Source organism: Ursus maritimus, unplaced genomic scaffold, assembly GCF_017311325.1.
Source record: "Ursus maritimus isolate PB19 unplaced genomic scaffold, ASM1731132v1 scaffold_24, whole genome shotgun sequence".
In the NCBI taxonomy this organism is placed as follows: Eukaryota; Metazoa; Chordata; class Mammalia; order Carnivora; family Ursidae; genus Ursus; species Ursus maritimus.
This window is the reverse complement of record NW_024424897.1, coordinates 6871847-6894276: the sequence shown is the minus strand read 5'-3', so window position 1 is coordinate 6894276 and position 22430 is coordinate 6871847. Positions and strand designations below refer to the sequence as shown.

General features: G+C 58.0%; 1 protein-coding gene across 4 annotated transcripts; it reads left to right on the top strand.

The window, feature by feature from the left end:
- Positions 1-719: 719 nt before the first annotated feature.
- GPRC5C (G protein-coupled receptor class C group 5 member C) lies at positions 720-16247 on the top strand. 4 transcript variants are annotated; one of them, XM_008693716.2, is made up of 5 exons: positions 720-1094; positions 7057-8139; positions 10696-10790; positions 12964-13113; positions 14772-16247. In XM_008693716.2, the coding sequence occupies exons 2-5, from the start codon at positions 7089-7091 to the stop codon at positions 14802-14804; spliced, it is 1329 nt and encodes a 442-aa protein (XP_008691938.2). In that variant the 5' UTR covers positions 720-1094; positions 7057-7088; the 3' UTR covers positions 14805-16247. The 4 variants fall into 4 exon arrangements, with proteins under 4 accessions (XP_008691938.2, XP_008691939.2, XP_040496238.1 ...); XM_008693717.2 differs by lacking the exon at positions 720-1094 and adding an exon at positions 1110-1380; XM_040640304.1 differs by lacking the exon at positions 720-1094 and adding an exon at positions 1407-1765.
- Positions 16248-22430: the final 6183 nt, after the last annotated feature.

Here is a 22430-nt window from a genome sequence, read left to right as displayed (position 1 = left end):
CCCGCGCCCTCCCCCCAATCTTGCCACCCCCGAGCCCGGGACCAGCTGCCTCCCCTCCCCCCGCCCCCCCCCTTCGCGGGCGCTCCAGGCTGTGCAAACACGCCCCGCCGCCCGCCCCGCCACCGGCTGGCTCCGACCGCGCGCTGCTGGCGATCCCCCAGGCAACTCGGCGTCACGAGAACCAGCACCCCGGAGACCCGGCGCCCTGCCCTCCCTCCGCGTCCCCTGGGCCCCGGCCAGGCCCAACAACCTCTCCCTTCCCGGTGCGCCGAGGCCCCTCCGGGCCTCCAGTGCATGCTAACTAGGCCCCGCTGGGCGCCCCCGGACCGCGCAGCCCACCTCCCGCGGAGCCCGCAGCCCCAGGGGAAGGCGGCCGGAAAAATCTCCTCTTGTTTACTGGGGCGGGGATGTCCCAGACTGGATTCGCTTCTCCAGTTCTGCGGTTCTCTTTCTGCTGATTCCTGGGGCCGGAGGGGAAAGAGTGGCAACCGGCTGATCCACCCCCGGGCCGGGAGTGGGGGTGGGGCGCGGAGTGGGGCGGAGGGTACCCGAACTCGTGGAAAAGTCCGCGGGCGGCGGGAGGGCTGGACTTGGGAGTCAGGGCCGATGCGTCCCGCAGCGCAGGGTCCGCGGGGGCCGGGTTAAACACTGTACCCCGGGGAACATGACCGTGAAGGCTAATTAGGACAAGTCGGAACAGGGAACGGGGACGCGGGGAGGGGAGCGCGCTCTCAAGAGTTGGACCGTGTCTGGGGCGGTCGCAGGAAGTCCAGGCGCGGGGGAGTCGGGCCCAGGGCGACGTTTGTTCACGGTCCCGAGTGGATCCGGGCCCGGCCCACGGCGGTGGGGGCGCTCGCGTTGCCCCCCCATGCACGTTTGGTGACCCAGGTGCCGAGGAAAGGCCGCGCGTGTTAGAGGCGGACAGTCGGTGTGTGGTGTGTCCACGTGTGCAAGCTCGGGGAGCGGAGGGGGCGCAGAAGGCGTGACAAAGACGGACTGTGTCTGAGTGTGCGCCTCTCTCTAGCCCAGAGCAGCGAACTGTGTCCGGCGTGGGTCCCTCACGGGAGAGCCAGGACGAAGGTGACGAAAGTTAGGTGAGACACACCAAGGTGGCCCCTGCGCGTGTTCGTGTGTGCGCGCTGGGACATGCGGGGCGGGAGAGCCCGCCGGCAACGCGTGCTGGGCTGCACCCCAAACCGCTTTCCGGAGGGAAAGCCGAAATCCTGAAAGTGAGTGCGCGTGAGTGCGCGTGAGTGCGCGTGAGTGCGCGCGCCCGCGTGCGGGGGCGTGGCAGTAAACAGCAACAACACTCAGGCCTGCTCCGCCAGAAACTCCGAGCTCCCTCCCCGGCCGGAAAGTGCGCCTTGCCCGAGCCTGGAGGTGAGTCGGCGGGGGGAGGGCCTGGCGGGCTTTGTTGCTGTGCAAACGGATTGCACATACCTGGAGCACTGGAAGCCCGATAAGCGCCTGAATGGAGGTGATGTCACGGTGATGCAGGCGCCGGCCCACCCTCGCCCAGAGAAAGAAGCCGAGTGCGGGGAGAGGCCAGCGCCAGAAGGAGCTACCGAGCGCGGCCGGCCCAGCCCAGGTTCCCGGGAGAGGCAGGCCCCGGGCCCCGAGCCCTCGCCCGGGTCCCGCCACCCCAGGCCCGGCCAACGCCTGGCTCCGCGCCCTCCGCGGAGCCCCTCTCACCCCGCCCGCTCTCCCCTTGGGGCTGGAGGTGGCCCCAAACGCCGTGCCGAGTGGGGCGGGCGGCGCGTCCCAGGTAAGGGCTGCTGCCTTCCCGCTCCGCCCTCCCCTCCGCCGCCCGGAAGAGCCGGGTCGGGCCGGTGGGCCGCGGGCGAGGGCAGAAGCCCGAGGGTGGAGGACCGGGGGGCGGAGGACGCCGCGCCAACTCCGCTCGGTCGCAGAAACTTTTCCAAACCCGCGCGGGCTGGGGACCGGGGGTGGGGGAAGCCCGGCGCTCTCCCTAACTCCACAGTCGGTGCCCCTCCACTCCCGCTGCTTCTCTGCGTGAGTCCACGGTCAGCAGCGACTGGTGGGCCGGCCTCCTTTCCGGTGCCCCGGGATGGAGAGTGCAGGTTTCTGTGGCCAGAGGGAATGCGGGAGACAGGCTGGGTCCCTGGTCATTCTGTTCCCAGGGCCAGGGGAGCGCCGGTGTAGACCCCAGGAGAGAGGAGGGAAATTCTCAGAATCTTTCTGTAGGACGTTTGGAATCAGACCATCAAAGAGCCCCTACTTCTGGCATCTTGGCTTCTAGATCCCTGCTCCACTCTCTCCTCCTACCCCGCAGGGCTTTTCGGGGGGGGGGGTGCTTTGCAGCCACAGGGGTTGGGTGGCGCCCCTCCACTCTCAAGCCCGCAGTTTTACAGCTCAGAAAAGTCGATCATTTAAAAGCTCCATGATCTTGATCCTAAAGCACAGGGACCAGAATGTGTCAAAATAGGGGTTTGTGTTCTTGGAGGTCCCCACCTTGTGTCTTACGTGTGTGTGTGGGGGGGGTGTAGGGCGCATTCCAGAGTGGCATCCCAGAGCAGACCCTTGGATTGAAGACTTACACGCTTCAGAATGCTCAGGAAATTTTGGCCCAAATGCCTACTTGATGCAGAGGTCTAGGCTGAGGTTCCCAGAAGCACCTCCCTTCTGAGCCTGGGTACTGAGGTACCTCCTGACAGGGCTTCTCGGATGCCTCTTATTGGTGAGTTTGGTCGCCAGAGCCCCCTGGACTGGAGTAAGATGATAGCGTCTAAGTACAGGACTCCAGCAAGGGTGGGTGGGATGGGGGAGAAGGGGAGGAGGTGGGAGGGCTGTTGGTGGGTCCATCCATCTCTCCTGATAGGCTGCTGAGTGCTGGCCGATGAGGAAAGGAGGATGCTCTGTGGTATCCCTGGGTGAGCCTAGGTGCCTTTGAGAGGGGGCTGTCAGGGGTCATGGCACCCCTAAATGTAACCACGGGCTGTGTGTCTCTATCTTACTGTATCCTTGAGCCTGGGAGATCCAGACCAGGGCAGTACTGTGAAGACCCTGGTGCCCTCTTCAGGATGGTCTCTATGCCCTAGGGGTTCTCAGGTTCTGGTGTGAATGGTGGGGGGTGAGGAGGGGGTTGTTCTGGAAAGGTGAGAGGGCCTGACTGCCTCTGGTCAAGCCAGTCAGGGCCAGCTGGGCCTCTGAACCCACCCCACCGCTGAGGCCTCTCTGCTCCCCCTGCAGAGGGAAACTGGGAGGAGGGGGATTCTGGAACTGGATTGGGCTGACTCAGACCAGAGCTGGGGGCAGAATGGCTGAGCTGGGGAGAGGCTGATTTCAGAGGTGATTAAAAATATTTGTATAACTGATTCCAGGGAGGTGAAGCAAAAGGGCCCTTTTGTGCAGGAAATAATCCGAGACTGGGCTGTGCTGCAGTGGTGGTGTAGGAGAAGTTCATGGGGCTGGAGGAGGTCCCCCTCTCACGCCCCTCCTTGGGCCCACTGAGAACCTTGAGGCAGAAGATGTGACTCCAGACTGGGGAAGGCAGGGGAGAAGTGGGCACCGAGACTGTTCAGCGAATGCTTTTTAAATGCCTACTCTGTTCAAGGCCCTGTGCTACATGTTTGCAGGGATGCTAAGATTCACTACATTCACACACTCCCAGCCTGGTAGGGGAGACACAGGCACAGAAGAGCCATCAAGGTTCAGAAGACAGCCAGGAAGTGCAGGCTTTAGGGACCCACAGGAGGGGGAGTTTGTTAGGGAGAGCTGGGTCTATCTCTTTGCAGTGCGTTTCCCCTTCAGCACCATTTAAAAAGTGGCATGGGTTGACCGGCTGAACTCTTGTGAGCTTCCGTCTCTAAATCTGCTGGCCTCCACGGATCACTGCCTTAGGCCTGAGTAGGTGTATTTCTGGATACTCACCCTTGCATTTCCGGGGGAACAGAGAAATGGAGTTGCCCATATTGGTGGGGCAGAGAGTTATGAGGTTGCTGGATCTGGCAGGGTGAAGGCGTGTACTTCTAAGAGCAAGATGGGTCAAGAAGAAGTGCCCACCAGAAGAGTTGCAGAGCTAAATGGGACCTGGCTTGGTTTTTTTTGTCATGACATGGCTGTTATCAGATTTGAACTTGTGGCGTGGGCTTTGGTATCCTTTTCCGCACCTCCAACCAGTCCTTAGATTTTATTTGGGAAAGGATCTCTCAGATCTAGCCATTATGGCTTTACCTTTGGCCTCGATCTTTAAACGGGTGAATGTGTCCTCAACAAATCGATTGCCTGTGCTTTTTGCCAGATTCGGATCTTAAAGCAGAACCCTAAGTACGCCACGTTTGTGCAAAACGCAGCTTCAGTGGCTCCCCATTGCCCTTAGAATGATACCCCAACCACCTTGTAGCAATCTCCCTGTAGCAATTCTAGTCTGTGCCTCCCCTTACAAGCCTAGTTCTAGTTCATGCTTGAAGGTGATAAAATACCCAATAAAATGCTGTTGAAAGCTCTTCTCCCCTCTCTCTTTCCTGACCCCGCAGCTGGAAGAGTTCCTCCTCTGTGTTCTTGGAGGACCTTTCCCTCCCCCAGAGGCAAATTCTGTTGGTTGGCCCTTAGCGTTTTCTCACAGTCCTACCTTATCTCTCCTGGATTTTAAAAACCAAGTCAGGAAGAAAAAAAATAAAACGCCCATCAAGTCAGGAACTATATTTGTTCATCTTTGTATTTCCCAGAGCTCAGAACGACTAGGCTTTGCCCCCCCCCCCCCCCCCGCCAATGCACAGTAAATATTTTCTGATTGGGAATAATTGTCTGTTTCTAAACTGAGACCCGGAGTGGGGAGGGGGTGAAGTGCTGGAAGATGTGCAGATACCTGGGGTCTAAATCGGGGTGGCCTTTCTCAGGGGTCAATTACACATCTCCAACTTTACCACAAATTCTGGCTGCTTTGCTATGAGCCCCAAATACCCAAGATGGGGTTGAATGAAATAATCCGCAATTACCTCCCTCCCCGGAGTTGTTCAGTGTTCCTCCTTTACTCATCAATCCTCCACCCTTCTTCTTTCTTTCCAGCACTTGTAAATACAGTTTATGCTTTATTGATTTACGATTGCCCAAAGTCCCCTACGAAAGCTTATTTAAATCTTGATGCAGGGGAAACGTGCTTTTGCATTAGAAGTCAAGAGCAACTGAGCTCTGACCATGGAGTTATTTAGGAAAACAATAAAGATGTTAGTTTATTAAGAGTCAATGATAAGTAGTATTTGGGGGGAAAGCAAGCTTAACTGAAAAATGAAGTACCTGTGGGCGCCTGGATGACTCAGTGGGTTAGGTGTCTTGGTTTGGGCTCAGATCATGATCCCAGGGTCCTGGGATCTAAACCCACATCCGGCTCTCTGCTCTGCAGGGAGCCTGCTTCTCCCCCTCCCTTTGCGAGCAACTCTGCCTGCTTGTGCTCTCTCTCTCTCTGTCAAATAAATAAAATCTTAAAAAGAAAAAAAAAAAGAAAAAATGAAGTAGCTGAGAAGGTTGAGATACCTACAGTATTTTCAAGGGGCACCTTGAGCCTGTAGGATATGTTCTAAAGGACTTGGAAAATTGACGATCTTTATTTTGTCGGTTTCACTCAATTGACGAGTTTTATTTTCCCTGATCCAGTAGCACCTACTCTTCCGCTTATCAATTACAGAGAGACAGTTTCTATTGACTGAGACTTAGGACTTTTGTTCGCCTGTTAGAAATTAGGTGACTAGGAATGGTGAAAACTTAAGGGGGTAGGCTGTGCATCACCACCCCCAGAGGAGGAAGAATGAAGATGGAAAAGAGTGGGATCATGCCATTCCCCTACAAGCCACTAGTGTCACTACCGTCCTGGAAAGCTTGGTTGCCATCTTTCTGGAGAGTTCCGGGGACCCAACAAGTGAGAGAGGAAGAGGCAGGGTACTTGAACATAAGGGGTGATTTAATGTGCATATCTGTATTTTGCAGTATTTCTCTGGAGAGTTCCGGGGACCCAACAAGTGGGAGAGGAAGAGGCAGGGTACTTGAACTTGAACTATTTTTGAACTTGGCTGTTTAGAACTTTGAGACTCTGTTCTCCAAGTAAATTTAAAGTCTTTCACAGATGGGATATTTCATGTCTCTTAACCTGCCACATTCTTCACCTCCACTTCACACAGGGATCGTCCCGCTGGTGTTGAGAGCAGGGGTTCCGTTTTCTTTGCTGCTGATCTGTTGAACTTGGTAGAGCGGGGACTGGTCAGATGAGGAGCACATAGTACGAGGGTACCTTCCTGGTGTGAAGGAAAGATCTCTTTTTGGCCTTCTAGCTACAATGCCTTAACGTCTTCCATGACAGATGAGTTCTTTTGGGCTTTGCAATGCCCTTCCCCATTCTTGCTTTTAAAATGTTAATGCCTCATAGGAGGATTTTTGCATGAAGTCATTAACTCCCTGGCTGAGAAATTATTTTATCCTTGACTCCGGCAACCGGAGCTAGACAAAGAAGTTTGGATTCTGAAGACGAGAGCTGGCGTGAAAAGTGGGCAAATGAAGAGCGGGAAAGGGAGGTGTAGGGAGGAATCCAGGAGCACGGTCTGTCTCTTCGTTTGTTTCCGGCTTCAGGTCATGCCTTTCAGGTGCTCGCGAGGTACCTGTTGTGTGAATGAGTGCTTGGCGGGTTGGCCATGAACGTGGGCATCATGGGCAGAGCCTCAGGGCAGAGAGAAAACACTAAATGGGCGATAGGCTTGGTTTCGACTTGCTCTCAAACCCTGTCACCCTCAGCCCAAACTGCAAGAGCTCAGGGAACACTCAGATGCTGGTTATGGCAGGGGGAGGGGGAAACCTGAAAATTCAGTGATAGATGTCTCCTTTTCCATGACTAGGAACAGAGATGGCCGATGGGCTTCATCTCATTTGCCTCTCTGGTCAGTCGATAGGCCTCCCAGGAGTGCTGTGTCAAGAAGGATTCTGAAGCCCGTGGGGACAGTCTCGTGATCCGCTTACGCTGTCTGCCCTGGTTCAGGACAGGGGACAGTAAGTAACTTGTGTGTCAGTCTGGCCTTGGAGGACTGATCTTGCCTTTCTCTCTGTCTCTAGGGACCCAGCTGGAGCCTGGCCTAGGAGCCAGGATGGCCATCCCCAAAGCCTTGCTGATGTGCCTGGGGCTGCCTCTCTTCCTCTTCGCCGGGGCCCAGGCCCAGAACCACGTGCCACCTGGCTGTAGCCCGGACCTCAACCCCCTCTACTACAACCTGTGTGACCGTTCTGGGGCTTGGGGCATCATCTTGGAGGCAGTGGCTGGGGCGGGAGTTGTCACCACTTTTGTCCTCACCATCATCCTCGTGGCCAGCCTGCCCTTTGTGCAGGACACCAAGAAGCGGAGCCTCCTGGGGACCCAGGTGTTCTTCCTGCTGGGGACCCTGGGCCTCTTCTGCCTCGTCTTTGCCTGCGTCGTGAAGCCTGACTTCTCCACCTGTGCCTCCCGGCGCTTCCTCTTTGGGGTCCTGTTCGCCATCTGCTTCTCGTGCCTGGTGGCACATGTCTTCGCCCTCAACTTTCTGGCCCGGAAGAACCACGGGCCGCGGGGCTGGGTGGTCTTCACCGTGGCCCTGCTGCTGACCCTCGTGGAGGTGGTCATCAACACCGAGTGGCTGATCATCACGCTGGTCCGGGGCGGTGGCCACGGTGGCCCGCCGGGCAATGGCAGCGCCGCCTGGGCCGCGGCCTCCCCCTGCGCCATCGCCAACATGGACTTCGTCATGGCGCTCATCTACGTCATGCTGCTGCTGCTGTGCGCCTTCACGGGGGCCTGGCCGGCCCTGTGCGGCCGCTTCAAGCGCTGGCGGAAGCACGGGGTCTTCGTGCTGCTCGCCACGGCCACCTCCATCGCCATATGGGTGGTGTGGATTGTCATGTACACGTACGGCAACAGGCAGCACAACAGCCCCACCTGGGATGACCCCACGCTGGCCATCGCGCTCGCCGCCAACGCCTGGGCCTTTGTCCTCTTCTATGTCATCCCGGAGGTCTCCCAGGTGACCAAGGCCAGCCCAGAGCAGAGCTCCCAGGGGGACATGTACCCCACCCGCGGCGTCGGCTACGAGACCATCCTGAAGGAGCAGAAGGGCCAGAGCATGTTTGTGGAGAACAAGGCATTTTCCATGGACGAGCCAGCCTCAGGTAGGGGGAGGGATACCCTCCCCGCCCCACTCCTCCCCACCCCTCCCCACCCAGGTCTCTCGGTCCACCTCCTTGACGGCAGGCCGGGGAGGGCTGGTCTACTGAGCAGGGTGGAAGGTTCTCGAATTATCGCTAGTTTTCTCCCTTCAAGTCCCTGAATTCCATTTCTTAAGTTTTGTTTTTTTTTTTAATACTCCTGTAGTTCCTGAATGTATTTTCACTGTAAAAATTTCAAACACTACAGATAACACCACCGCCCCCCCCCGGCTGTCTCCCCAGTTCTACCCTGTTCTTTCCTGTTCTGGGCCCCCTCTGACTTTGTTTCACCTCCACGTGCCTCTGTTTCCTCATCTGCACAATGGGGATGATAATGGTTCCTGTTAAATAGGGTTCTTGTGAAGATTAAGTTAATGCACGTGCCTGGCACTTGGAGATTACTCTAGAAGTATTAGGTACTCCTGTCCTTTTACTATGATTACAACTGCCCTTCCCGGACTTGTTTTTCCGTTATGTACATATGAATAGCCTTCGTTTCCGTTAAAAGTCTTCTCAGTTAAGATTTTGCTCTTTTTTTTTTTTTTAAGATTTATTTATGTATTTTAGAGAGAGTGCGCCAGAGCCCCCCCTTCCTCCCCACGCAAGCTAGGAGAGGGGCAGAGGGAGAGGGAGGGAGAGAGAAGCAGACTCCCTGCTGACCACAGAGCCCCACACAGGGCTCAATCTCATGACCCTGAGATCACGACCTGAGCCAAAATCAAGAGTTAGTTGGACACTTAACTAACTCAGCCACCCAGGTGCCCCGATTTTGTTCTTTTTGATAAAAGCACTATGCCACATCCTGATCTCGGCAGCACCCACTCTCCAGCTGGCTTGTCCCCAAGCTCCTGTCCAGGCTCGTTGTTAATGGGATGGGGCTTTCCTGTTGGAGCCCAGCACCAGGGGCACAGGCCAGCTGAACAGCCTTGGAGGGGTCAGGCTGAGGACGGCCTGGAATTGGAAGAGGCAAGATGGGTGAAGCCTCTGCAGCCTGTGCCAAGCCCCCCCCCCCAGCCCTTGGGAACAGCTTGAGAGGCAGGCGGGTGGGGGGCAAGGGCCGGGAGTGGGGTGAGGCGGTGAGGGGAGAAGGTTCTCTGGGACACTTGGCCAGTTGACCTCCCAGCTTCCGAAGGGAAGAGTGTTTCTCTGGCATTTGTTAACTGTGAGGACTGCTAGCATTTATTGAGCACGTACTGTGTGCCCCGTGCGGTACCTTTCCCGATGTGTCCTGGGCGTGCTGTCCTTAGCCAGCTGCCTACAGGCAGCCTGACAGGACAGAATAAGCAGGACAGACCTCCTGTCCCCAGCCCCAGACTGGGCTGATCAGGATGTTTGGGGGCTTAAGACTTCAACTGCTTGACTGTCCGTCGCCAGCTCTGGGGTCTCTGCCAGAGGGCTGAGTCAGAGACGGGGGAAGTTCTGGAAGCAGAACTCCCTGCCTCTTCTCTACAAACTGAGATCCCCATCAGCTCTGTTTGGGGGAAAGGAGTGACCCTTGTCCTGTCTGGCACTCGATCTCTGATCTGCCCACCGAGGTGGCCCCTGGTCCACACACATAGTGGGACCAATTGAGTGGGGGCGGGGCTTGTGCACCCACGTCTGCTCTCACCCTGTGCCTGGCCATGAGGCCCACGTAGTGCTCAGCCTTTGTCCTCTCAAGGCAAACATTTCTGGGGCTGGGAGGGTTTTTTTCTTTTATTTTTTTCTAAATGGAAAAATCAATCGAGTGGGCCCAGCACTTAGGAAGCCTGCCCTGTGTAGCTGTGGTCCCTTGGAGCTGCGGGCCATCAGCCTGCAGGAGACAGACATCCTTCCGCCTGCCCTCACGGCACAGCCTGCTCTCGGGCCCCAGGGGTTGGTCGTCAGCTTTCCTCGGACACCCTGGGAACCCCAGCAGGGTAGAACAGATCAGCACACCAAGACACCCGAAGGCATGGGGAGGTATTCTTGGAGCTGAAAATAGTTCTGGAAACTTGCCAGGGTGCCACAGGATGTATGTACATTCAGTCCTCCTGGTGGGGCTCTGGGTTGCAGGGTCCTGGAGGATCAGCAGCCAGCTGTGCCCCGGGACAGCGTGAGGAGTCTCAGGCTGTGGGGTCTCTTCTCTGCTTACCCGAGCGCCTGGCAGCTGGCCTGCAGTGGTGGAGGCCAGAGCTGGAGCCTGGCCATCTTGGACAGCGGCCGAAGGCCCATGTGCCCCTCTTGGCCTCTGGCCCCGGAGGGCGGATGGGGATATGAAGGTTGCTGACAGGAGCATTTTTCTTTGCCGAAAGGGGGGGAGGGTCCTCACACTGCAGGAAAGCCCAGGATCGTGCTCTTCTTGACTCCTGACAAAGGCATGCTGGTCTCTAGAGGGGCCCCCACACCTGCAGCCTCCCCCCAACTTGGCCACCCCTGGCCAGGCTTCCTCTGGGTTAGATGTTATCCCAGGGCAGGCGAACACCCTCTTCCCTGCCCGTGCCCCCTGGGAAGCCCTGCCTGAGAGCCCAGCCCCCAAACCGCTCTCCTGTCTCTTTGCAGCTAAGAGACCGGTGTCACCATACAGTGGGTACAACGGGCAGCTGCTGACCAGTGTGTACCAGCCCACCGAGATGGCCCTGATGCACAAAGGCCCGGTGAGTGGGGTCCCAGGGTCTCTGTGACCCCGCTGGGGCCACAGAGCCCAGCCTGAGCCGGCTGGTGCAGAGGCCGTGTGGCCGGTGCGGGCTGGGGTGGAGGTGGCAGGGAGAAGGCAGGCTTCTCTGTCGGGCGCAGCAGCCTCAGGGAACGGAGCCCCTCGGCTCCTAATGCCCTTTTCCCGGACTTGATGTATATACACTGCCTCCAGCTGCTTTGCAGTGGGACCTGCCCTGTGTCCTGGGGCATCACACGAGGACTGGGGGCCCTGGGCTGCGGAGAGTGCAGAATAGGGCCTCTTTGAGCTGGTGGGAGATGCCAGCTTTACCCTAAGGAGCTTGGGGAGGGAAAAAGGAAGGTCTCAGCCAGGTAGGGAGGTGGCATTTTTTGGTGCCTCCGAAGGCACAAAGGACCAAAAAGCAGGTCTGGGTAAGTACTCACTCCTCAACCACAGCTGTCTCAAGAGGGCCTTGGCTCCCTTCCCCCCACAAGCAGGCGGCGGCAGCTCTCAACCTCATACCTCCCTTGGGTTCTGGAAACCAGATGCTGCATTAGCCGGTGGGGGGTGGGAACAGGAAGACAGTGGGTTAGAGTCTCACTCACTCCATATATGTTCCTTCTCCTGGGCTGGCAGTCACTGTGGGGAGAGGTCAGTGACCTGCCTTGGCAGGACGCTGGGAACAGGAAGCCAGGGAGGTCGGCAGGGTGGTGTTCTCATCCCCTCTGTGCGGTGAGCCCCCCGGGGCAGGGTGCAGTAAGTATCTGAAACTCCCAGCTCCAGCCCCTTCCCTCTCTCTAAGCTGAACCTGCTGTCAGGCACTGGGAGGGACAAGGAGTCTCTGAAGGACAAGAGCAGAGTCCCAGCCGCTCAGGCTGTGGACCCCCCCAGGATCCTTCCTCCAGCAGCTGTCTCACCCTGGCCCCCCCTCACTCGCCCAGACACACTGAGTCCTGCTTCCCCGGGGGCCGAGGATCCGGGCGAACAGGGATATTTTATCTGACACGGTGATTCTCAAAACGTGGTCCCCGGAGCCCCCAGCATTACCATCACCTGGGAACTTGCTGAAAATGCAAGTTGTGTGGGGCCAGGGGTGGGATGGGCTAATGGTTAGCAGCTCCCGTGGCATCACTGCGATAACTTGGAATCTTCCCGGATGGGAGTAACCACCCACAGAAATGAGTGAGGACGCCAGAGGGGGGCTCCCTCCCTGCCCCAGTTAAACACTGACCAGGCTACCACTGGGTGGAGCCTGACTAGGTGTGGCTGTGGCTGAACCAACGGCCCAGGTGATTCAGAGGCACACCCAGGTTTGAGCCCTGCCTGCCTAGATGTTCTGGGAGCTTCCAGGGGCTAGCGAGCTGGGGATTGCAAACCAGTGGGAGGACCACCCGGGTCTGATTAGATGGAAGGTGGCTGAGGGCCCTGGAGCGGCAGGGGTTAGGGATAAGACAGGTGGGGCCAGGAGTTCACCTTCCCTCTAGGGCAGGAGCTGGGATGGAGGCCTCTGGACGCTCGTCACCCCACAGCCCTCTCTCCCCCACACAGGAGTAGGGCCACTGCAGCTCTAGCCAGGTTCCAGAGAATTTGGGTTTTAAGTCTCCACATCTGACTAGCCCACCCGGGCTTCAAGTAAGAAATGTGGGCACGCATGCCCAAGGTCAGGGCTGTCCTCCGCCAGGCAGACCTCGGCTTGGATGCCATTGGGTGTCCTGTTGCCATTTGAGGGGCTCGGGGAAAGAGTCTGGGCAGAAGGGAGCCTGGGAGTCAGGCAGGTAGTGGTGCTCAGTGTGGTTCACTCTGCACTGGGCCCCAGGGTTTTCCCCCAGGAATTGGGAGCAGGAGGAAGGAGGCTTGAGAAGACAATGCTTCAATGCTTCTGCTTCGGAAAATAGTGAAGCCCCGGGGCCGTCAGAGGTGACTGGAGGCCTCTTCCCATGCTTAGAGGCCCGGCACTCTGCAGGGGGAGAGGGAAGGGGCTCCAGGTCAGAGGCCAGCCGCTCTGTTTCCAGAGGTGAAGTCACGCAGCCCAGGCCCCCGCTGGGGCCCTGCTGGGGGGCGGGGGGGGGGTGCAGGGAAGGGGGAGCTGGCAGGCCCAGCCCTGCAGGAAGCAGCATGTTTGCACGTCCGCTCTGGCGGAACCTGGCTGTGAGACCTCCTGTCCTTCCTTCCAGTCCGAAGGAGCTTACGACGTCATCCTCCCACGAGCCACCGCCAACAGCCAGGTGATGGGCAGTGCCAACTCCACCCTGAGGGCCGAGGACATGTATGCGGCCCAGAGCCACCAGGCAGCCACACCGCCGAGAGACGGCAAGAACTCCCAGGTCTTTAGAAACCCCTACGTGTGGGACTGAGTCGGCGGCCAGGAGAGGCAGGCAGATTTGGGGAGGGCCCGTGGGACGTGGCCTGGGTGAGGAGCCCACGGCTCTCCTCCTGCCCCTGCCCCCTCCATGGCTCAGGGCCACTGTGCCTCAGAGCCAGGAAGGCCATCCCTTGTCTGCCAGTGTCTGGGTGGGTGTCCCAGGGGCCCCCCCACCCACTCCTCAGTGTTTCTGGAGCCGAGGAGCCAGCCCCGGCCTCGTGCCCCAGCCGGATAGTGTTCTTCTTGGGGGTGGCCGGTCAGTGCCAACGTGTTCTGGAGTCTTCGGAGAGATTCCTGCAACCTCGAGAGATTGCTCAGGCGCGTCGGTCCTGGGTCTTGCTCCTCTGTGAGGAGAGGGGTGCCTAATAAACACGTCTTTGCTTGACGAGCCCTTCCTCTGGGAATGTCGTCTCTGACCCGGGCTCTTGGTCATTGTGAGCCGCCGCCTCCGGGGGCTGTGGGTGGTTCCTCTTTCTCCCTCCGAATCCGGCTCGTGTGAACGCTGCTGCTTCCTTCCGTGCAGTGAGCGGCTGCCACCTGCCCGCAGGGAAGCAGTCTTCGGCTGAGCCTGTGCGTCGTGTCGCGTGCGGTCACAGTGAACTTCCGGGCCCAGCGCCCGTCCAGGGTCTGGCCCAGCATCTGGGCTTATCTGAGATCGGGCAGCTTTGCTCCGGGAACACCCCTCCCCTGGCCGTACGCAAGGCCGGAGCGGGGACAGGGGCCCACCACCAGGCAGCTCTGCGGAGGGCGTGTGTGAGGGAAGGCAGAGCGACTTCAAACCCTCTTGGGGGGGACGGCCATGCAGGTGCCGCCGGGGGCGGCGCGGGGACAGGCGCCGGCCTGGGCTGTTGACATGCTGTGCCGAGCGCGGGGGAAGCGCGCGGCTCCGGGAGCGCTGCCCTTGTTTACAAAGTGGGTTTCCAGAGGTGGAAGGGTCGGCTGGTTCCGGTTGGTTTCGTTCCTGGGCAGTTATTAACATGTCCCTTGGCTCAGTCCTTTATGGTAAACAAGGCTTTTCCACATCAGCTCATTTTAAACCTCGTGGCTGCCAAGAAAGGTGGACAGGACAGCATTTTGTCCTCTTCCCAGAGTCAGAATCCCAGAATCGTGCCATTTTAGGTTTGGACGTGGCCTTAGAGGCAAGGGAGGGGTGTCCCTCTCCCGGCCCCTGTCACAGGTAAGCAGACTGACCCACGAGGCCACAGCGCCTCTAGAGGTGGCCACGCCCATCAGGTTTTCTTGAGCTACGACTTCCGAGGCCCACCCTGGGGCCAGGCCAGTGGCCTGGGCTTCAGTGAGCAGCAGCACTCTGACCCTTGGACACTGGCTCCGGGCTTTGCAAAGGGGCTTGGGCTGCCAAGCCCGCCCCTCCCGAGCTTGGGAATGTTTCTCCCCCACGAGTCAGAAGCTATTTTCTGACACCGGTCTAGAAAAAAAATGTCTCTGTTGGAAGGGAGAGAAAGGTTGCCGGAAGGAAAACAAACTTCTCCCAGAGTTTCCCTTCTATGTCAGATTGCACCAGCCCCGCTGGGACTCAGACACTGTTTTTAGTAAAAGCCAGAGCTTGGGCCCCCGAGTGGTAGGGTCCCCTTTGACTCTTGTTCTTTCTGGTTACTTTAGGCTCAGTCCCCGCAAAATAAAACAAGATGGTAGAAGCCCTCTTCCCTGAACCGCACGTCGTCCTGATGTCCTCATACCTCACTCTGGGCTGGGCAGGGCCCAGCACCTTTCCCACCCTTGTCATTGGAGCTGGGAGGGACCGGAGGCCACCAACCTGAAGCAGAGGACTGAGTGGGGGCCTGTGAAGCCCTGAGGTGTGTGGCTGGGGGCCTAGGGCCATTCCCTTTGCTGCCCAGCCCGGCCTCTCCTGACCCGCCCTGTGACAGGCCACAAGGATCTACAGAACGGCCCTGCCTGCCTTCGTCCCCCCTGGACGCCCTTCCCCCAGTCACAGCCCAAGTGTCCCCATGCTGTGGTTCTCCAGATGGCCATCCTCAGACGCTCTGTCTTCACACCATGGGCCTTCCTGGCTGTCTTGGTGTCCAGCATCAGCTTGTCCCGCCTGTGCCTGGGTGTTCGGAGCCAAGCCCTGGCGGAAGTGGGCTTTCTCAACAGGTTTTCCTGCCACCACCTGGACCGTGGAAGGCCCCTGAGCTGGGACAGAGCTCAGCCCGAGGCCTGGGCAGACACCGCTCCTCTTCGTGGCCTGTGGGTGCTGGATCTGAGCCCCTTTGGTGCTTCCCTCACATGCCCCCTTGCACCACGGCCCCATGCCTTCCCCACCTGCAACGAACTGGGGCCCATCGAGACACAAGGTGGGGGCTGGGGCTGCATCCTCAGGGGCCAGCTGAGAGTCCTGGGTCATATGGACTGGGGTCTCAGCTGCTCACAGAACTGGGACTCGTGCCATGTCCTGCTGGGCCGACGTACACATTTCTGCCTCACCCTGGGGGCACCCCAAATGTGCTGGCACTGTTCTCTCCCATGACATGCTCCAGAGGGTCCTGATGACCACCCAGGGAAATGGGGGGCATCCTTCAGGACCTGATGATGGTGGCAGCAAGGACGGAGATGTGCACAGCACCAGACTCACGGGAACGAGATCTCTGTAGCATCGTCTCCTGGTTTTGTCCTGCGCTCGGGTACCAGGCAGAGCTGGCTGGTCCCTGGGGGGCCTCCCCAGGCGTGCCCCTGGAGCTCTGTGCTCAGGGCAGGGTCGCCTCTGGGTGCCCAGGGTAGGGGGGGAGAGCAAGAGCAGGGCCACACCTCACCCTGTGGTCAGCCCACAGCTCTCCAGCACCACCCTCCTGCCCCCAGCAGCCTGTGCCTTTGTTACTGGAATATTTTTCCAGAGCTAAATTGGGCTAACAGGCCCCACAGAGAGAGTAAGGCCATACAGCTGCCTGTGACAGCCCCCCCCACCTCATCGCCACCATTGACCGATCATGTGCTGGGTTGCTTAGCTCCATGAACAGAGTATTACTTCCCTCTGATGGAGGGGGAGAGGGAGCTCTGTGCACCTCGGACTTTTCTTGATCTAGGTTGGTGGCCCCAAGATCCCTTACCATGAATAAAGGCACTGTCTTGCTTTTCAAAGTGCTAGTCTCCTGTGAGTCCTGGCCTCACCAGGCGGCCACGAAGAGCAGCCTGCAGTGAGTGTGGGTTCATCATCGGAGTCCTCCAGGGATCTGGGTGTTGGCTTGGGAGGAGGGATGGGCTCCTGAAAGCTGCCGGCCACCCTGGCTCAGGACCACCCAGTGGCCCTGCTCCCTCCAGGCCATGGCCGAGTGGAGAAGACAGGTGTATTTTTAGGAGAGAGGTGCCTTCCCTAAAGGGGTCCGGCCGTATCACAAACGAGCCTAGGATGGAAGAAAACCAGAAGAGGCTGGGACTTATTGCAAGTAAATCAGACCAACACCTTGGTAAATTTCACCCCCACTGTGTCAAGCCATTCAGCCCGGAGTAGAGTAGTGTGGACCCTAACTGCTCAGAATTAAAGGAACTTACCTCTGTTTCTGAGGAATTCCTATCACAGAATCCCCATGTGTTCACTGAGAATGTTTCTGGGATTTAACATATATTTTTAACCTAGTCTCTTCTCTTCTAGACCAACAAAGGCTGTTTGATTCCAACTAACCTTTTCTTGGTTGGGGATTTATTCTAAGGGAGGAAACCAAGCCTCCAAAAACAGCCACGATTTGTGCCTGTGCTCCTGCCCCAAGGTCTGGGAATGTAGGGATGGGGCAAGAGAGGGGGACAACCCCTGTCACAGTTCTGCTGTTGCCTGGCATGCTGGAGGGGCACCCTTGAGGGACATACTGGATTTATGGGAAGGCAGACGGCGGGTGGGGGGGAGGAATGATCAATACCTCTCACAGAGGACCTGCCAAGGGCCACACCCAGGCCACACCCAGTATTCCGGTTTACACTGGTTCCCTGCTCTTGCCACACCTCGCAGAAGAGCTAGAAACGCGAGAGCTGCAAGAAACAGGTGAAGTGACTTGCCTGGGGTCATGCCCTCCAACCCTTTGTCACCAAATGAGGCACTTTCTCCAGCCCCATGGGGCTTGCAGAGATTGGGCTCAGATGCAAGTGACCAGATTCTGTTTCCTGTCTGCTGTGTGCCTTCTGGGCCCTCTCGGAAGCTGCAGCCCCTGCTTCACAGCAGCCCCATGAATTATTTAGCATCTGCTGCAGCTGGGTAATGCTCTGACCTCATCCTCATCCTTGGGCTGAGGGCGCGGCTCTGACCTTCCTCTCCTTGAAGAAGGGATATTGATGGAGGCCGGGGTGGTGGGTCCCTCTGTGGGCTGCGGGTGACTGAAGGGTACAGGGAAGGAAGTGAGGACCTGAAACCAGCTGCCCTTTTAGCAGGAGACGGTTCTGCAGAGAGAACATGACCTAGGAATCAGATAGCTATGAGTTCGGATCCTGACTCTTGCTTACTAGCTTTGCGACCTTGGGCAGCTCAGTTTCCTAGTCTGTAAAATGGAAGTACTAACACGCTGAGTTCATATTTACTGTCTATTTCCTCAAAGTCATTCCGTGAAAGTCACAGTCAAGGCAGAGCCTCCAGAAGCTAGCTGTCCAGTGTTTTCTGCCCAGACACACTGCTTTCGGAGACAGATTTCACTGTGTTCTGCCCACTGGAGATGCCTCCTTCCCTTTTCTCTGCTGTCCCTCATGAATGAGGTCCCCAGAGTGGGTGGGATAACAGGTTGCTAGGACTGGAGGGGGATGCTAAGGAGAGGGACAGACCCTGACTGGCAGGAGTTGACCATTAAGGTGTTAAGAAGATCACCTGGGGCACAGGAAGTCAAGAAACCAGGTTGAAGAGGGGGGATTGGATGTCGCTTTCAGTCGACATCAAATGTTAATATCGAGTTCCTACTCTGGGGATAGAAGCAAGATCTGGTCCCTGCCCTCTGGGGGCTCGCAGCCTAACTCCTCCTTTGGCGGGTCAGACCCAAGGGCTGAAGTGGACGGGTGATAGTGGGCTCCCTCCTGGATTCATACGGGTTGGCATCCCGCCTCCACCAGCACCGCCCCCCACCCCGGCCAAGTTCTTACTAGCTCCCCTGACTCGCTTTCCTCATCTGTAACTTGGACCCTGAGATTCCAGCTCTGCCAAAGCCCTGGAATTGGGACCCCCAGTAGTTGAAAAGGGACCAAAGCACAGACTGTGCTGAGGGTGAGCCCCCGCCCTCCCCGGCCTGGATTTAAGGTCTGGCGTGCACCTGGGTGGACGCAGAGACGCGGGGGCCGAATCCCAGCGGCTCTCCGCTCGCACCCGGGGTCCCTCCAAGCCAGCGCCCCGGGGCGCCCCGTTCTGACTCGGCCGCCCCGAGAGCACGAAGAGGTCGGCTTCAGCATCGGACGGCGCCGGCAGGACCGGGGGCCAGCGAAGGTTTTACAGAGTCCCTAACCGAGCGCGCCAGCCGCGGCCCTGCCCTCCCGGCCTTGGGGCGGATCGCCAGGCTTCTCGACTCCCTCCCACCGCCTACGCACCCAACCCACCTTCCCCCACGCACCTGGGGGCTGGGACGTGGGGGTGGGGATCGACTGGGACTCCGGTGTCACACCGGCGGGGGCCCGCCCCCAGCGCCCAGCCAACCCGAGGCCGCCTCCTGCGCCCCGCCTCCTGAGCCCCGCCCCCGTGCCCCGCCTCCTGCGCCCCGCCCCGGCATCCCTGCAACCTGATCCCCGCCACCCTGAGGAGCCGGCCCCGACCGGCTGGCTCCGCTTCCGCAGCCCGCTGGAGGTTGGTGGTAACACAGGTCCCTCCCCAGCCTGGGGCCTGGCCCAGACCCTTTGCTTCCGCTCAACCTCCCCTCTGGGGATCGCGGCCGACTGTGACCTTTTCCCTGTTCCCAGACCCAGGCCAATACCTATAGCTTTCGTCCCCGTGTCTCTGCTCAGCACCCGCTGGGGCCCAGGCAAGTGGGTCTTTGTTCTCCAAGGGGAGGAATCCCCTCTGGGAGGCCCGCAGGGCTCATTATGTTCTCATGGGTGGGTGCTATGGGGCCCGGAGCCCAGGGAGCCCTAGTGCTTCCTTGGGTCTGACTCTAGGACGGGGTCCCTCAGCCTTGAACTGCTGACACTGGGCCCAGATCATTCTTTGCGCTGGGTGTCGCCCTGTGCCTTGGAGGGTGCTGAGCCTCATCCCTGGCCTCCCATCTACTAGATACTCAGTAGCAACACCCCCCCCGCCAGGTGAGACCACCAAAAATGTCCGCAGACAGTGCCAAGGGTCATCACTGAGAAAATACTGCTCTGGGGTATTACAGTGAACACGGAGCCTGCTGCACACAGGGCACTGGCTCTGAAGCCGGCGGCTTCTGCCAGCCAGGACTCCGTGATGCTGTTTCTGGATCCCCTTCTCCACGCTGGTGTACAGACGCCTCAGATCAGCCTAGGGACTATGACCTTTAGCCTGACAACATTCGGGCAGCATGTGACCAGCCAGCTTCTCTCACTGTGCAAACAGCTTCCAGGCTCCTGCCCTGACGTGGGTGCTGAGCGGAGCCCTGGGACAGAGAAACTCAGGTGGTTTTCTGTCACTAGCAGTCAGGGTCGTTGTGTTAGAGGTGGAATAGACACCTAGGTAGTCAGGGCCAGGGTCCCCAACAAGGAAGCAAAAATGCCGGGACAGCTAAGACTAAACCGCACTAGCATCCTGTTTGACAGCTTAGACAGGACCACAAGAGCATCCTGTGTACCAGCCTCTGCAAAACATCCTGAAACAAAACGATGAACCATGAAACACGGGTCACTATCACAAGTTGAGCCAGTTAGTCTCCAGACGTCAGCCCCGAAGACCAGCAACACAGGAACAATCACCCGATAGGTAGACGGGTGCCTGACCAAAAGCCCTGATTGGCACATCTTAGCGGCCAGTCCACAGGGGCCCCCACTCAGGATGCTCAAGACAGTTCCTCAAAAGAGCTTATAAATTTGAACACCAAAATGGCAACACTCTCGGGTCCCCTCCCTCTCCGGGAGCTTTGTACTCTTGCTCAGTAAACACTGCCTTGCTGCCTACCACCCTTCGTCGGGTCTATGTCTTCATCCTTGGAAGCGGCGTGATGGAGAACCACAAGCACTAAGGGAGCAAAAATCCTGTTAACAGTTGGGCACTGGAAAGAGACAGGGTGTGCCCATCAGGCAGGCTCAGGGGTTCCTGGAGAGCTGAGGCCACCAACTGAGCCTAGGGGCTGTCAGGTCTGAGGGTTAGAGAAGCATCCTGGTCAGCTGGGGTGCAGACATGGACCCCTTGGGGCTGACCAGATGTGGCAGCGCTCCATCTCTGTTGTCTCTTTCCATAGGGGAAGTAAAAACCAGGTACACACACACACACACGCACACAGGCATGCATGTGCACACGCATGGAGGTAGGGGGGAGGGGAGCAGGGTTTTGGAGAAGGAGAAGATTCCATCTAATCCTTTTTTTTTTTTTTTAAGATTTTATTTGACAGAGACACAGTGAGAGAGGGAACACAAGCAGGGGGGAGTGGGAGGGGGAGAAGCAGGCTTCCCGCTGAGCTGGAAGCCCGATGAGGGCCTCGATCCCAGGACCCCGGGTTCATCGGAGGTAGGGGGGAGGGGAGCAGGGTTTTGGAGAAGGAGAAGATTCCATCTAATCCTTTTTTTTTTTTTTTAAGATTTTATTTGACAGAGACACAGTGAGAGAGGGAACACAAGCAGGGGGGAGTGGGAGGGGGAGAAGCAGGCTTCCCGCTGAGCTGGAAGCCCGATGAGGGCCTCGATCCCAGGACCCCGGGTTCATCACCTGAGCCCCCCACAGGCAAAGTAGAATTTTCAAAAGGATCCAATCCCATACTTAAAGGGGAAGGTTTTAACGGTGCCCCTCCCCCTGGATATTGACATTTACCTGTATTTGCACAGAGAGTCAAAAGCCACCATAACATGTTCAAGTGGAGGGGGGATCCCTGGGGCCAGGCAGATGAGGGTCTTTTTACTGCTTTCTTTCTCCCTCCCTCCTTCCTCTTACTCTTTCCTTCTCCATGAAAATCATTTACATATTTTTAAAAAATTGATCTGCAAAAAGAAAAGGAACCCCAAGGTGAGCGCACCCTAGAGCAGCGGCCCCCACCCCCAATCCACCAGTGTTGGCACCGCCCACCCTTTACGAAGGCCAGACCCCAGCAGTGCTTGGCCTCACCTCTCCCTCCCCACCCTCCAAGAAAGACAGACAGCCAAGTTTGTTCCAGTGCATTCTGCCCAAAGGACTTCAGAGGAGGCTGAAGATGGGGGGCCTGGGGAAGGCAAAGTGTGTTCGTCGCATGTAGGTGCGCGGGCCCCCCAACGCCCACTGCCCACCCCAACCTAACTAAATAACTGCAATTTTGAGAAGACTGAGTTAGATTTGCATGCACGGACCACGCAGGCGCGCCGACGGCGCTTGCAAGGTTTTTGGGCGTGTGGCTCGTCGTTAGAAAGCGTGGGGTGAGGGGCGCCTGGGTGGCACAGCGGTTAAGCATCTGCCTTCGGCTCAGGGCGTGATCCCGGCGTTATGGGATCAAGCCCCACATCAGGCTCCTCCGCTATGAGCCTGCTTCTTCCTCTCCCACTCCCCCTGCTTGTGTTCCCTCTCTCGCTGGCTGTCTCTATCTCTGTCAAATAAATAAATAAAATCTTAAAAAAAAAAAAAAAAAGAAAGCGTGGGGTGTCCCTCAGGGCCGAGAATACAGACAGGAATGACGTTTGACCCATTCATCCATTCGCGCATCGGTTCTTCATCAGTATTCATTAAACGCTGTTCCCTGCCACCATATCATCAACATCAGTCCCCACCCTGAGCTCTGGGACACATTCCCCCCCCCCCATCTGTGGACCCCACCTCCCAGGTCTCATCAGCCGCACTCCTGCCCCGTGTCTCTGGGAGCAGCTGACTAACTCTGCGTGAATTCTGCAGCGACTTTACCCAGTCAAAGGTCCTGGCCTGTTCTGGGGGGGGGGGGGCAAAGACACCCCGTGTGTGTGTGTGTGTGTGTGTGTGTGTGTGTGTGTGTGTACTTGTGTTGGGGGATGAGGGCTTACCTGGGAGAGCTTGTGTCTCCGATAGCAAAGCGGAGCCAAGGCGGCAGCCTGAGACGGATGAGAGCTTCTCCCTTGATCATAATCACGGACCTCAAGAAGGGAGTTTCTGAGTCATCAGGCGGTCCCTTCCTCTTGGGGGCCAGTGAGCGGGGAACCTGGTGTATGAGTCTGTGAGAGCCATCTGACAAAGCAGCACAGACTGAGTGGCTTTGACCACAG

What these genes read in the sequence shown, in the direction of transcription:
- GPRC5C (XM_040640304.1), top strand. Translation starts at nt 1,492, where the DNA reads ATGCAGGCGCCGGCCCACCCTCGCCCAGAGAAAGAAGCCGAGTGCGGG. An exon ending in CATGGACGAGCCAGCCTCAG is followed by an intron (nt 8,140 to 10,695) that starts GTAGGGGGAGGG and finishes GTCTCTTTGCAG; the next exon opens with CTAAGAGACCGGTGTCACCA. An exon ending in GAGACGGCAAGAACTCCCAG is followed by an intron (nt 13,114 to 14,771) that starts GTCTTTAGAAAC and finishes TGGTTACTTTAG; the next exon opens with GCTCAGTCCCCGCAAAATAA.